The 16536-nt window shown below is 39.2% G+C and overlaps 2 protein-coding genes across 6 annotated transcripts in view; one reads left to right on the forward strand and one right to left on the reverse strand.

Moving 5' to 3' along the window:
• Positions 1-1267: 1267 nt before the first annotated feature.
• Positions 1268-16536, reverse strand: part of LOC149201659 (transportin MOS14-like) — a 458994-nt gene continuing 443725 nt past the window's right edge. For 3 of the 5 annotated variants that reach the window (XM_089402969.1, XM_089402970.1, XM_089402968.1), the window contains 3 exons: positions 3384-3541; positions 2149-2265; positions 1268-1927 (listed from right to left, as the gene is read on the reverse strand). In XM_089402969.1, coding sequence (XP_089259095.1) covers positions 1703-1927; positions 2149-2265; positions 3384-3541 — 500 coding nt within the window. In that variant the 3' untranslated portion in view covers positions 1268-1702. Of the gene's footprint in view, positions 1928-2148; positions 2266-3314; positions 3542-16536 lie in introns of those variants that run through there. The other 2 variants (XR_016253876.1, XR_016253875.1) reach the window with 2 other exon arrangements.
• LOC149201660 (uncharacterized) lies at positions 7748-9164 on the forward strand. Its single transcript, XM_089399780.1, has 2 exons — positions 7748-8337; positions 8442-9164. Exons 1-2 carry the CDS (start codon positions 7766-7768, stop codon positions 8881-8883), a joined length of 1014 nt encoding a protein of 337 aa, XP_089255906.1. The 5' UTR covers positions 7748-7765; the 3' UTR covers positions 8884-9164.

Below are 16536 nucleotides of genomic sequence, written 5' to 3' on the forward strand. Positions count from 1 at the left end.
TTGTACAACTACATTAATCTAACATCTCTATGTCATGACACAAATGCTACATCCCTGGATGACACTGAAGTTAATATTAGTTTACGTTTTGGCATCACTAGGTCCCAATCAAAAAAATATTTAGCAGTTTGCTACCAAGAACCGTTACAGCATTATTTAAGGTAGATAAGATAAGAATGTAGTTGAATATAGATGTTTAAGCATGAAAATCCAATGGTAGCTTACCCTATATAATAATTATAATTAGAACGTAACACATGAGATTCAAACAATAGCCACTCCGCAATGGAACTTGAGGCTTTTCTAAAGAATTCTCCATGTTGTTGTTCACTAGATCATAAGATGTGACATACTGAAGTGCCATACGGTGACCATTTCGAAACCATTCTAGAAATATTTCCATTAGTACCTGGCATGTGGCAATCCAATAGATTTGAGAAGAAATGCATTCTTTCACTTTGATTTTTACACCAGCATAATGTTCAAAACAACATCGGAGCCACGACCTAATATTTATTATTTAATGATAGTTGGCTACAAAAATATCTGCATTTTAAATGGACAGAAATCATGGTATTATAAGAAATTTGACACATTTCTCCATTTGTAAGGTCAATCTCTTGAAAATCTAGTTATGACCAATAGCGTAGTCTAATGAGGCAGAGGAGTTGCCTGGAAAATTTTGGATATTCCGGTTATATTTAAAGAAAATCCAGCAAGGATTTTTGTAAATCCAAGTTATAGTTGTTAAAATTCAAAATTTTAGGTGTCCTAGACGTTTTTAATGGTGCTGAATCCATTTCCACCACCAAAAACACGATTCAAACATTGCCTCTACAAGATTTTTTGAAATTTTTTTGCCTGGATTCCGGCCACTTTTAGCAGTCCGGGCAATTCTTCCGCCTCGTTAGACGACTCCATTACCAATTACATCATCAGTGATACTTTTGGAAAATATTTTAGATCTCAGCATTCTGATCATGCTGTGAGGGCATATCTTATAAAGATATGCTTTAAAACTCCTACTTGGACTTCAACTTAGTTAGGTAGTTTTGACTCGGACTTGGATCCACTCAGACTCGATGAATCGGATTTTAAAAAGTAGACAAAACAATTACAAAGCCAATGTTTTCGCATCTTCAAAACTATTTAACCATAATAAAGTTTGCGAGTTTTCTTATCCCTCTTTTTACTCAATAGATCTAGGGTAAAACCAAATAATAAAATTAAGAAACATATCACTGGTTAGGTATTACTTGACATCAAATTAACTGAATAATACAAGATGATAAAAAAGATCACTGGCAAGAAATTGATGCATTTCAACTCCCATACAATGAAGAAACTATTGTACATTTTGGATATGATGGATGAAAGAGATGCAGAGTTTGAAGAATCACATATTTGCTTAGTTTAACATTTACATTCTGTACATATAGCAGCTTGCTCTGCCTTAAGAATGGGCTGCACAGAGTACCCCCAATAAATCAAGCCAATGACAGTATCTATCATTCTATGACTCAAAGAATCGCTTCAATTTACAATTCTCGTTACAATGAGTTGCATGGCACTGGGCAAATGTTTAAACACATTCTGATAACAAATAAAAAAATAGATGTAATTGCGTTGGCAATGGAAGAATTGGAATCATAGAAGTAAGATGCTTAAACCTCACCCAATGTCATCAAAAATTGGTATTGGACTAAAGACTAGGAGGTGTATGTCTGTGTGTATCTGCAAATTCTCGAATAATCAACTTTAAAGAACGACCACCATTGCCTTGCATGTACCCATGGCTGGCTCTCCCTCCTTTATTTTTCTTGCTTTCAAGGTAATCTAAAGATGCACCTTCCATAGCATTCAGCCATCTGGGAACTAGAGTTTCAGCTTCACCTGGATTTAGATACTCAACTGGTAGAGATTGCACCTGGATGCATCCAACAGAATATCATGCTTATGTCAACAAGCATGTGAAATGAAACATCCTAACATACTAGGATTTCATGAAAAACGTAAGTTTCATCAACTAGTCTAAAAAATTGGTGGCTTGTCTATCGATATTATATTTACCACATTTCTACTTCAGTCGGCAACATAAATAAGCATCTTTCTCTCTCTAGATAGATTGATATATAGATAGATAGATACCGTGCTGAGAAGCCAACCCTGCAAAAAGTTCCAACAAATAATTCCTTTTTGATTTGTTCTTTCGCTTGCTTTGCAAATTGCTGCAAGTTGTTGTAGGAGAGTAGCAGACTTATGAACCTGAAGGGAAAAGAACATCATTAAAGCATTGAAAGTATACCACAAGTATGATCATGCAAACACAATCTATTTGATGGTCACAAATAGAAATATCTTAATGTCCATGCTACCACCACAAAGTTTACAGGACCTAAAATACTATTTCCAAATAAAATTTCCCATGATTTCCCCAGGATGTATAAACTTTAAAGTGATGCTCTCTACATATGATCAGAAAAATCACTGAATATGTAATCTGAACTCCGACTTCACACCAAAGTCAAAGAATTCTCAATGTCTTTCATTTGATGCAGATGTACCTGAAAAATTCCTCCTACAAAAGCACTAAAAGAATTGTCTGCTTTATTTCAGAAAAGCTCTTGAACACTCTTCTGGGCAGCTAAAATTTGTTGCATTGGTGTTAGAACTTGAAATGATTAATTTACAGGAAACATTTTATGAGTCACAGAACATACTGATATTTTTCATGCTTTTCCATCAATCTCAATCAGGATTTGGTGTCCAACTTGCTAGTTTTGGCAGTCTAAATCAGTCTAAATCTAGATTTCACATATATTAGATATGGTCGGCATGCCACCATTTTTTTTACAAGTACACTTGGTTTAATAATGCTTGCAAATAGATCTGCTTTACATCATTTTAATGGGTCACATTCATATGCTGTCAACGTCATTAATACTTTCACCTAGTCATGGATGCACTTTTCTATCTCAGTTTGCTTGTTAGAAATTGAACTTGGATCTCTCACAACAGGCACTCCTACATGCCTCTAGACCACAGCCCAACGGATGGTGTGTGTCAGGATATTACTCACAAATACGTTGTAATTTTAAAAATGAATACATTCTTACATTTCTGAATGAAAATTAAAAAGGGAACACAGAAAAATGTGAAACATAGAGAAAAAAGGGGAACATATTTAATCATCCAAGGACATTAATGTACATTTTTTTTCCACTTAAATTAATCCCAGAGAGAGATGCATCTTCCTACTACATGTATTAAAGTGGAATTTGACATGCAAACAGCTTACGATCATATATCCACACCTTCTTGCACTCTTAGCATGCAAACTGTATTTCATTGCTTATTTCTGTTCAGATTCATAGAGCAATTACCCTTGTCAGTGCTGAAACACCCAGTAGAGCATATATCACTCCTGATATCACACCCTCCCCGCAATGAGAACATATTCTCAACGCCACATTGCTAAATGAACCTTCAACAATACAAGAGCTTGACTCCAATATCGACGAGAGGCAAACCTCCAGAAAACCTGTAGATTTCAAAATCCAGATGAGGACATGTAAAGGACATCATGAAAATGTAAAATGATTTTTCTCAACACTTTATGTTTTCCTTAAATGTTAATTTTAGGTATGTTCTATGTTTAGAGCAATTTACTTCAATTTTTCATTTTAGCCCAATGACAATATTCAGATTAACAATCACATCAGCATGATAGTAAAGTGCAGATAGAACATAAACATAAACAACAGAAGACAAGCCAAGACAAGAGGACACAAGATGTGGCACCAGCGAGGGACAAACCCCAATGTGGGGAAACCCTTGATCAATTCTTCTTATATTCTTCAATAGTTCAGCAGAGAGAGAGATAGTACAAATACATTTGAAGTCAATACTAGACTTGCCAAAATAGGAGATCAGACATCAGAGATCTTCACCATGAAGATGACACAATAGATCTGATGACAAGGACTGAAGATATGCAGCAGATGATAGGTCTAGAACAGCTCAACCAATTACCCAAAATACTGAAGCTTTCCTTCCATAAGACTCTCCTTCCTTTGCTGCTTCACTGATCATGACAAGGCTGCCCATCTGGCAACTTGTATATGCTGAAAGGACTGAAGCATATCTTGGTAAACCTGATTACAGGTTAGGGCACAACTCAGTGTGCTACAGCACCTACAATACACCCCACAGTCCACCTATAGACAGTGACTAGCCTTCATACAGTCCTCCAATGAAACGCTGCATTATAGGACTGCTTACCTTATGAATGCAGCTCCTAAAAAGGTCTCCAACTGCTGGCTATGGCCTGCGGCCTAGCCCAGCAGTGGACTGCAACTATAGTCTCTCCAAACAATGTTCCAAACAGCCCTTATGCAGCAGCCCCAAGCTCCTCCCTATTGTGGATACCTCTGCCCAACATATCATACCCAAACAGTACTGAAATGGCCACGCTGTCACCTACAGCAATGTGGCATTATCCCAGTGGCTAGGTGACTATGTAAGGCCTCCTTCTGGACAGCAACCAACTGTTAGAACTGCCTGTGACCATCCTCCTGTAGCTGCGGAAAAGGATCACCCTCTAGCTGTGAAACAGCGTGTAAGGGCCTCTTAGAACAGTCACCCTTAACTGTGGATTGAAGCCTCTAATGACAGCGTATTTAAGACACCTTAGTACAGCATATAAGGGCTTCTTTGAATCACCCTTAACTGCGGATTTAGGGCACCTCTTGACCTGCGGTTTAGGGCACTTTGGAACAGCAGATAGGGCTCTTTAGAACTGCGGATAGGAGCCTCTTTCATTGACTGCGTTTAGGGCTTCTTCATGACTGTGCCTTGATCTTGTTTAGAACAGCAGTTAGGGCATCTCCCTTTAGGACTGTGTTTAGACTTCTTCTTAACTGTAAGTAGGGCTTCCTTATGACAGCGTTTAGGGCTTTTGTAAGCAGCATATAAGTCCTCCTTTGACTGCGTCCTAGTCTCTTTCAGAATTGCGGATTAGGGCATGGCAGATCCCCTTTAACTGCGTCTAGATGATCCTCCCTTGACTGCGGCCAGACTGCTGCTAGGGCTTCCTCTTTTTAGATCTGCGGCTAGGATTAGATCTCTTCTTAGGACAGCGTATTCTCTTAGAGACTTCTCCTTCCACCAAAACCCAAACAAGTGGAGAGAGAGAGATCACAAGAGATGTGTCTAAAATGACTTGCAAGCCACCTCTATTTATAGTGTAACGTTGAGGATAAGATGGGGTAAATTGGTTGCTGACCGACCTTGACAAATTGTCAAGTAACACAAATAAATTCATATCTCCATGAATACATGTTGGAATCGGATGATCTTTAGATCAATCCTACACCTCTCGACGAGAGGAATCCAAGAAAAATATCAGCTGCCATAAATTGCGGATTAGGCAATGGCAGATCCCCTTTAACTGCGTCTAGATGATCCTCCCTTGACTGCGGCTTGACTGCAGCTAGGATTAGATCTCTTCTTAGGACAGCGTATTCTCTTAGAGACTTCTCCTTCCACCAAAACCCAAACAAGTGGAGAGAGAGAGATCACATGCAGTGTAACAGGAATCGGGAAAAAATCGGAATAATCGCGAGTGCAAGTCGGATCGGCGGCAGAACGATCAGTTTCGAATCTGGGCGTGTCAACTCGCGTTGACCGAGTTTAACTCGTGGTCAACGCGAGTTCGACTCGCGATTTATGCGATTTCGTCCGATTTTTACGAGTTTTACGAGTCCCGCCAAATTCATAAGGGTTTTCGCCTTCCGGTTTGCCGCGTTTGCTTTCCCGCATCGGTGAATTGTTTAACAGTTTAACGGTGCCGCGTTTATAACATTGCCGCGTTTGTCATTGCAGCATTCGAACGACGAAGCCTTCGAACTCGAAGCATATCGGTGCCGCGTTTGTCATTGCAGCATTCGAACGACGAAGCCTTCGAACTCGAAGCATATCCCTGTCGAAGCCTGTCTAAGCGCATTCGAAGTTTCGAACGACGAAGCCGCGGCCCGCATTGGAAGCACAGTCCCTGTCGAGTGAAATTGAAACTCAGGTCACCGTCACAGTTTTTCTCTTCGACAGTTCGACTGTACATTGCTTCAGCCTTCACCGATAGCTTGCATCTATTCGACAGTCGACTGTAGTATGTACATTTGATATACGTTACAGTGTTGACAACAGTAACATAATTCATAATGTCTCACTTTTAACAGTAACATTGTGCACTTGCAGGTCCCTTTAACTTTAAAGCCGGAGAGAATGGAAGCTTGCCGAGACTACAACTGAATCCATACTCTTGGACCTTGGTCAAAGGTATTTTTCAGTGTATATGGATGAAGCTAATAAGTGTACAGCTCCTTTTATTTCTCTGAGTTTACTTCTATTTCTAGTGAGTTTATTACTAGTTGAACCATTCGTTTTTTTTAAATTTGATATATATATAGTTTTAATAGGTGAAAACTTGTAACTGTAATAAATATATGAGATGTAATCCTAACAGGTTATAGGTTCAAGATGAGGGTTACCTTTAGGGAAATAAAACTATAAATTATTTCAAAGAGTGTTGAGATTACTATAAAATTATTTCAAAGAGGGTCTAATCTCAAACTAACTTTATGACTCTGCACTGTATTCATAATTTCATAACACTGTAACAGTAAGTTAGTAACTGTGCCTCAAGGACTGAGCCCTCCAACAAATCTGAGCCACAATTCTGTTCCTAGGTGACTGTTCCAAGTAGCACCTGCCACCAAGTCTGAGCTTGAAGCAGCTACAGATATGAGTGTTTTGTCCATCTGTCTTGACTCTTCATTTACTTTTTTAAATTTCTAGCATATTTTAAATTTTTGGATGATTTTTAAATTTGATTTTTTCTTGTCTTTCACAGGACTCATCTTAACAGAAACCACAAATTAAACACAAGTTCAAAGCAACAACAATGCCGAGAGAGAAGGACTTTGCTTGGGCTTATTGTGACAAGATTCCTGGAAAAGCCTTGCTCCTTTGTAAATTTTGCAAAAAGGAATGCAGTGGAGGCATTTATAGATTCAAGTTCCACCTTGCAAAAATACCTGGCCATGATATAGGTATTTGCACCAAGGTTGACGAGAATGTCCAACACCAAGCAGCCTTGGCCCTTGAAATGTTAGAGCAGCATAATGCCAAGAAAGCAAAGCAAACTGCTGAAATAGGAAATGTTGGAGTTGATACTTTTTCTGTCACTAGCCCCATGTCACCTCAATCTGTTGAATCCTCAATGCCGTTCCCAAGTTTTCCACACATGCCTCCAAGGCCAAGTCAAACTCAAAGCCATGCCAGTCCTTCAACTCCTTCCTTGAACACTGGAGGTGGAAACATAAACGCCTTTTTTGCTCCCCGCACAAAACCCGGTTCCCAACCTACCTTGGATGGCACTGGTTGGAAAAAAAATATCCATATTCAGGCAAGGAAGGCCATTGCTAACTTTTGGTACTATTCTGACATACCTTTCCACTGTGCCAGAAGTCCTTATTGGCAAGCTATGATTGATGCAATTGCTGTTGCAGGTCCAGGGTTCAAAGCCCCTACATCAAAGAGCCTTAGGACAGATATGTTGTTAGAGAGTGTTGAAGATGTCATGCTTCTGCTAGCTGAGTTTCGTTCATCATGGGTAGAAATAGGGTGCACCATCATGAGTGATGGATGGACAGATCAGAGGAATAGAACTTTAATAAATTTCCTTGTATCTTGTCCCGCAGGCACAATGTTTCTCAAGTCAGTGGATGCTTCAGATAAGGTTAAGAGTGCCCAACTTATCTGTGAAATGATGGAGGAAGTTGTTCAAGAAGTGGGAGAAGAAAATGTTGTACAAATTGTCACCGATAATGCAGCGAATTATATGGCTGCTGGTAGACTTTTTGAGATGAGGCACCCCACTATTTTTTGGACCTCTTGTGCTGCCCATTGCATAGATTTAATGCTTGAGGACATTGGTAAGCTTCATTGGATACATGAGGTTGTGGAGAAGGCAAAATCCATAACCAAATACCTATACAACCACACTATTGTCCTAAACACTATGAGAATATACACTGAAGGTAAAGAAATTGTTCGACCTGCAGTGACTAGATTTGCAACAAATTTCATATCTTTGCAATCTGTGGTTGAGCAAAAGATAAATCTGAAGAGGATGTTCTTGGGACCTGAGTGGATGGGATCTAAACATTCCAAGACCCCTGAAGGCATCGAAATTGCTGCACTTGTGTTTAATGATGGCTTCTGGAAAGATGCTGAAGAGATTATTGCTGTGACGGAGTCCCTTGTTAGAGTTCTCAGGTACTTTTAGTCTTTTAACTTTTTCATTTTTTAAATTTCATTTCAAGCTTCTTTTTATTTACAATGTTTCATATTTCTTTAAATTTGAATGCTTGAACTTTCAGGATGGTTGATGGTGACAAACCCGCTATGGGTTACATTTATGAGGCGATGGATCTCGCAAAGGAGGCCATCAAAAGAAGATATGGGGATGATGAGACAAAGTATATGCCTCTTTGGGACATTATAGATGCACGTTGGGATAGGCAATTGCATTCCCCCTTACATGCTGCTGGGTACTTCTTAAACCCACAATATTTTTATGATAAGAGCAAATTTAATGAGGATGGGGAGGTTGGCAGAGGACTTATGACATGCTTGGAAAGGTGCTTCCCTGATCTAGAACAACAAAGTCGTGTCTTTTCCCAACTACAAGATTATAGGACACCATCTAAATTGTTTGCCTATACCAGTGCTATAAGACAAAGGTCAAAGATGTTGCCAGGTACCCAGCTTGAAGGCTTCATCAATTCATTAAATTTGTTTAAACTTTATTTTGTATGTTAAATGTTTTATTAAATTTTATTTTCTTTTTAAGTTTTTACTATTTACTAATTTGGTACTTCTAGTCTTCTACTCACAAACCCTTACCACTTGCTAGGTCTTTGGTGGCAAAACTTTGGTAGTGATACGCCAGATTTGAAGAGATTTGCCATTCGAATCTTAAACCAAGCATGCAGTGCTTCAGGTTGTGAACGCAACTGGAGCATGTTTGAGAAAATACATTCTAAGAAGCGCAACCGATTGACACAAAAGCGCTTGAATGACCTTGTATTTGTCCATTACAATCTACGACTTAGCAACAAACAAATACAAGGTGAGATTCGAGAGCTTGAATTTGAAGGTTTCATAATCTAGTTCGTACTTTAAAAGTTTAAAGTTCAAACTTCAAAGTGAAATTTTAATTCACATTTCAATGTCTCATGATAATGACAGGTATTGATCATTCACCAATTGACCTTGAAGAGTTAGATTTGCAAGCTACAAATGCGGCAAAATGGGTTCAATTAGATGAGCCTCCTCTTTTCAGCCTTCATGACTTGGAGAACTTTGAGAGTCAAGCAAGCGAAGGAGTGGGAGGAATTGCTTCTAGTTCTCACTCTTAAGAGTTTTAGACTCTTAGTTGCTGATTTTTTTCTGATTAGTATGCAGTTTTTTACTTTTTTGTAAACTTTTAGAAGCATATGCTTCTAAGGACTCAAGACTCAGTGCTTTGGATCATGTGTGGACTCATAACATATATGAGATACTTATTTATTCAAGATATTTTGGACATCTATTGATATTATGCATTGTTTGGACATACCTTTACCCAATATTAATGAAAAATGGTTTTTTTAATTCAATATATGTGTATATTTTTATTTAATGAATTTGCCGATTTTTTCCCGATCCGATTAAAACTCTTCGCTCTTTTGCCTCGCCGATTTATTGCCGATTCCGAGTCTGGTAACATTGATCACATGGGATGTGTCTAAAATGACTTGCAAGCCACCTCTATTTATAGTGTAACGTTGAGGATAAGATGGGGTAAATTGGTTGCTGACCAACCTTGACAAATTGTCAAGTAACACAAATAAATTCATTTCTCCATGAATACATGTCGGACTCAGATGATCTTTAGATCAATCCTACACCTCTCAACGAGAGGAATCCAAGAAAAATATCAGCTGCCATATATAAGAAGACGCGCATGGAGTTTGGCTTACTTGCCAATTTTAACATTAAACCATTAATGGATCTATGTTAAAATATAACAGCTTATGAAAAAGAATACACTACAGCTAGGCATACATAAATTGATTTCTATGGGTCAGGTAGTCCAGATTTGCTTTGTGTAATGAACTAGTATTTGTCAGACAGAGTCAAGCTCGAGATCTTACGAAGTAAGGAAATAAAGTTTTCAACACAAATACCAGCAGCTTATGGAACCAAACGTACTTCTAGGCCATAACAAATCTCTTTAGTTTTTCCATTGTCTTTGGGACCTGAAAGGTATATTAGGCCTTGCAGCTTGTTTTCCCTCAAATTCAGTAAGTTAAGAAAAATAATCTTGGTCTTAATGGATTATTTTCTTGTATTTATGTCTGGGGAATCACTTTTCTAAGTTGCAGGAACTGTCAAACAAAAGTGAACAAGTTTGGAACTGAACTAAATTGGTCAAGGTAGCTCAGGCTTCTAGGAAGCTAGAGTTTAGTGGATCACCTAGCCACTTTACATTGACTTCCATTCCCTCATCATAAACCATGCTCAGTGGCTTTGTGCATATATTCACAATTTACATAAAATGGAGTTGCATTATTTTTATGAATACCATGTGCATGTTGATATTCCTAGGGCAAACAACCTAGAATAATTTTCTTCCACAGATAACTACTTCCAATGATCAGTTAGCATTAATTTCACATATCATTCATCCAATATCATTAAGCAGTTATACAAAAGAAAATTCAACCATTAAACATGAAAAAGAAGTAGAAAATAACCATGAAACCATCATACAAGACATAGAAACTAGGCCTGAGGCCAGCGAAAAACCCACAAGGGGGAAACCCAAAAATCTCTCCTTATGAGAGAGAGAGTTCAAGATTCATCAAATACATCAGAAACAACATCAAGATAATAGCCAAATTATTAACCAACTAGATGAAATGCCAAGCCCTCCTGATAATTTCAGCCCCATTCTTCTGTCGAAAATTGGGACAGCTATGGGACAAATTTCCCCATAGAAACCGTAAGACCCCAAGAGGAGCCCATCTCGCCCCAAAGAAGATTTCAAATTGTACAAGGGAAATTATTAATACATGGGCAAGCAATTATTAAAAAGGATTTATATTGGTCAAAAGAGAAAATTTGAAATTGGGTTTATCATTGGCTAATGTGGCAATGTGGCAAATTAATTTAGGCAAAGCATTAATTAAAGCACGTGGAAAAATAGATTTAATTGCGCAAATTCAAATTCAAGTATTTCCCTCCTAAACCCTAAGTCAACCCCACTACTGAAGGATCACTTCCACCATCGAATGAATATATAAGAATATTGTATAGCTCATTATATACATACAAGTCCTCACATATCTATTGTAATTTGTATCCTTGAGGTTCGATTATAGTTTTGTGGATCGCAATTCTGGGCTCACATTTTCTGTTTCATATTGGAGGCTCGCTCAACTATATATCTCTACGGCAACATATTTGTGGTTCGATATACTTTTGCTCGTATTATACAACGTACATGTCTCTATGAGGGTATTGCTATTCTTTGTGGTTTGTTGGCATACTTTATAGTGTGGCATTGTATCATACAGTGTGGCATCGTGGTACTGGTATTACATCATACATTACTGCAGTGGCATTGACGCGGTGACATCGTATTAGTGGCTTGTTCTCTCCATGGCTCGCTCTGTACAATGGCATATTCTCTCAGTAGCTCGCTTCCTCTATTCACACACGATGGTTCGCTTCCTCTGTTCGTATTGTCTTATGTGGCTCACACGTTGACTATGGCTCTCATTCTTATGTGGCTCGTGTGTTGACTATGGCTCTTGTTCTTCTATGGCTTGCACAATGACTATGGCTCTCACTCCATATGTGGCTTGTATCCTATGTCTGTGGTTTGTGAAAATTCCTTGAAATCCAGCAATTGGAAATAATTCTTCTAACTGATAAATTAATTATGCAATTTATTTTGTTTACGACAAAATAACGAATTATTCACACTGCAATTTCTTCACCATAAAAAATACCGCGGAAGCAAAAATAGGAACTGAGAAATGCTAGCATACACATAAAAATATGAGACTGTTATTTTTGGACAATTGTCCTTGATAAAACCCAATGTGGGAAAACTGATGCAATAGTGAGGGTTTTTATTATTACAAAGCAACAAAAATTATGAGTACAATAAAATGATGCCAAACTAGCATTTCTATCTAAGAGAAATACTGGAAAAAATATCTGAGGGAATTTACCCTTCTCTCCAAGCAATCCTGGCTCAGTATGGGCTCAAAAACTGACCCTTGAAATGATCTGCGCAGGCCCTACACAATCCCTTGTACGCTCAACCTAGAACTCCCTGTAAATCAGACGTCTTGCTTGTCTCTGTTGCTAGAAGTCCCTGGCCAAGCCCTTTGGAAATTTTCTCGGCCTTCGACACCTCAAATGACTTGTTCCACAACCAAATCAAACTGCCCCTCTTGAGGTTTTGTGAAATCCTAAAGAATAATTTAGACCTCCTCTTTTGAGTCCTCCAAAACTGGAAACTCCTCCAGAAAATCTCTATGGTACCCCTCTGCCACCTGCTACTCGATTGATCTCACAGCTGAATCACCTGACACTAGGAAATCAAATTGCCTTGATCACTGAGTATCTGCAACTGGTGTGTTCTCCATCTACCATCGATCTCCTCTTATAATATACAATTGGGACTCTAATGTCTAAGATTAAAACTTAATCGATGGTTGAGATCATCTCCAAGTCGATCCATGTGAGTTTCTAGAGATTTTTCACCTTTCCCAATTAATTACTATTAAGTAACCAGTTTTCCTAAGTTAGACTTAGGAAAAATTTAAATGATGGTCAATTAATTTAATTGAGCTATTTTTAGGTGGAGTTTCTAGAAATGATTTCTAGGTTTGAGAAAACTCCTGTGTTTTAGCCTCTCCACAAAGTTGCAAGACTAAAACACCTTCTGGTGCTACAAAAACTAGGACTCCCTCTTAGAGAGAAAGGTGTTCTCTCACTCTATCTCCATAACATCCTCCCACGCTGCGCATGTCTAACAACTGTAGTTGCTTGCCATTGTCCATCAACCACTGCGCTAATTTTGATTCATCTGCTACTAATTGTAGCTGAACCATGCTACATCTATGCTGCTGCTGACAATGCACTGTACATCTTGTACTGCTACCAACTTTGCATCTGCACTGCAACCCAACTAACACTCCCTCTCACTATTTTTGTTGTTACTACAACTAGTGCAACTGAGAAGCATCCAAAATACTGAACCAACTGTGACCACATGCTACAACTATCTCCTAAGTCTCTGACTGCTACTAGCCTCCGCACTATCCACTAGGAAATATGCGTTGCTGCTAACTATGCACTATGCTCTTTGCACTGCTACCAACACTGCTCTGCGCTCCTCAGTATTTGACTGCAACTAGTCTGCAATTGTCAATCTGGAACTGACAACACCAACTAACACTGATCCATCTATTATTGAATACTGTGGACCCCTATAGCAAGGGAAATGATCTAAGAGAAAACACCATCTGATGCTTACCTTGATGGAGCCTGCCTAGCTCTGCGCAACTCTGGAGCAGTGTTGCAAGAACCGTCCCCCCAAAGGATTCGGAGGCAGATCCGCGTCCTGTACGGATCCGCCACCGATCCTTCGGTGGAACTTCGGATCGGAAAATTGGATCCGTGGTTCCACCTTTTTTTGGCGATTCTGGAAAATTGGATCTGTGGGGGCTCGATCTGCGGATTCGGAAAGGATTGGGTGCGGATCTGTGGAGGTTCAGGTGTGTATCCACCACGGATTGCAAGCAGATCCGAGAGAAGGTGGATGGTTCACACGGTTCCGCGGGGATTTTTTTTGTTTTTGGAAATTTCGAACTGTTATGTGAGGAACTACACTTTCCGAATACTCCCAAGGTGCCCCTTGATGCTCCCTAGACGCTTCCTAGATGCTCCTTAATGGTAATGTTAAATTCTTAAAGTAAAAGTGACATTCTCCTTTATCTTTCATTTCCATCCTTTTACTTAAATTTTTAACATTACCATGAAATGACTCAGGATGTTTGAGAGTGGTTCCAACCTCATCAAACTTCATATGGAGAAAATAGAATTTCATATCCCATTCAAAATCCAGTAGACTTAACAGGATCAATGGGTTTGTGGTGTTTCATAATTCATTGGATTATATCACGTATGAGGGCATGTGATTGGCATTTAATCAAGAGCACCAAGCCCTATATGTACCCCAATGTTGGTGTTATTGATTTTTGAACTTCTTTGTCATGGCCTTAGCAATTATGTACCCTTCACTCAAAGTCAAAATCATTGATCAGGCATGTTAAGCTTTCTCTACCATATTATAAGGCTTGGACTAAGCTGTTTAATCAAAATTAGGCAATGTTGACTAAAATTCCTATAGAATTGATGTAGAGGCAAAGGCTAGACAAGAGAAGAGGAATCTAGATTATAGATGGTTGATGCTGGAATAATTAATCATTGATGTACAATGGATGCCATATCTATCTTGATTTATGTAAAAATATGCATGTTTTCATGTCTTCTACAACTAATTTGGTATTTTGGATGTATTTTCTAATATAAATGCAAAAAAATATAATATAATATATATATATATATATATAGTAGACGCTTTCGAGATGCTTCACTTCCTAGATTTTTGCGAAATGACACTTTAATGTCCTTGCTTCCAAAAAACGTCCTCGCTTCGTGCAACGTTTCTTTGGAGTCTAGAACTTTGTCTCACCACATCTCTCATAGAGGTATAGCTGCATATAAAGCAAATTGTTCCTCCAATTTGGAGGACAATTGGTTTATCTCTGCGAATGCTGTGGCTTGATCCTGCTTCTCCTTCTTCCTTTAAGGACACTGAGTACTGTAGTGACCAAACTCACCACACCTGAAGCACTTGATCTTGGATAAATCCTCCTTCTTCTTCTTCTTCTCTCCCTGCGAGCCTTGTCCCTGGACTAGGACCTTATGCTTTCCCTTTTGATGCAAACGCCACATTTTCTTCCTCCTTCACACCCTTTGAACCTTTGCTGCTACTTCTGCTGATGGAGCTCTTTACTAGAGCTCACCTCATCTCCACTTGTGTGAGATTTGCCCACATCTGGTCCCACCGAGATAGTTGATCTCATCCTAGAAGGCCTTAGACGAAATTCTCCCGTTCCTCAATGACACTGTTGAGGGCTAAATGCACAAGTTCTGTATCTGGAGGCGCTTCTCCTACAACTGCAAGCTCATCCTAGATATCTTGAATTTTGGTGAGGAAGGGGTTGATGCCTTCAACCTTCTGCATGCAAACATTCCTCAGCTTCTCCTTCAGGAACATCTTCCATTGCTTGGAAGAATTCTGATATAGTGAGGCAATATCATCCCACATTTCTTTGGCTATATTCTCGACCGCTACCTGTGAGACAATGTGATCTCAAACAACATCGAGAATCAACCGCTTTGCTTGGGCAATCTACTTATTGTAATTAGCTACCTAGTCTACATCTATAGGCACAACTACAATTCGTCCTGTGTACATATTCAAACCATACTTATCTACTAAGGACATCCTGGCCTTCTAGATACAATAGTTCGATGCAACCTCTAATCTGTCCTGATCTTGGAGTCTTGCTGAAGCCATTTCTGCAAAAACTCGACCTAGGAAGGCAATCTCCCTCTTTCACCTGCTTAGTTGCTAGATCTGCTATTCACACTCCTTCCTGGAGTGAGAAAATCTACCTATTGCAACTGGAAATATTGGATTTTTGAAACTAGAAACCCTTCGATGTTGGAATTTCTAAGTCTAACTGTTAGAAATCTTTCATGTACTTTCTGATTTATTCCTGCCTACTTGTTCTGTTTAATTAACAAGTTATTTGCCATGTAAATATTGAAAATAAATACAAGTACATGCTCAACACATACATATCATCAACTGAAGGAAAAACAAGCACACAAGTGACATCGTTGTTTTTGGACTAATGTCCCCGAAAAAACCCAATGTGGGAAAACCGGTGCAACTATCTGAGGGTTTTATTATTAAGCAGTTTCAAAATACAATCTGGGTGCCAAACCAGCTCACCTAACAGAGAATGATGTCAACAGTAGTACCTCTCAGTTGGAGACAGATATTTCGGCTAAACCTTGGATGAACAATCCCACAGCTCTCAGCTCCAATTTGCCCACCGAAGTCTCCAGCGTCTGCCTTTAGGGACTTCGTCAGCCTCTGAAGCCCAGCGTCACCCCAACTCGCCCTGCGTCAGCCTCTGGAGGCACTACATCAGCCTCTAGAGCCTCTGCGTCACCCACGCTAGCTCTCTCTGGCACTGCGCAGCTCCTGGCTGCCTCTGCGTGGGCCCTCACTAGCTTTGTGTGGCCTCTAGTTGGCTCTGCGTCCCTCTCTCC

The sequence above is a fragment of the Pinus tabuliformis genome, chromosome 2_1 (assembly GCF_031772625.1).
Source record: "Pinus tabuliformis cultivar Carrire ecotype Pingquan chromosome 2_1, CPIR1, whole genome shotgun sequence".
NCBI classification, from domain to species: Eukaryota; Viridiplantae; Streptophyta; class Pinopsida; order Pinales; family Pinaceae; genus Pinus; species Pinus tabuliformis.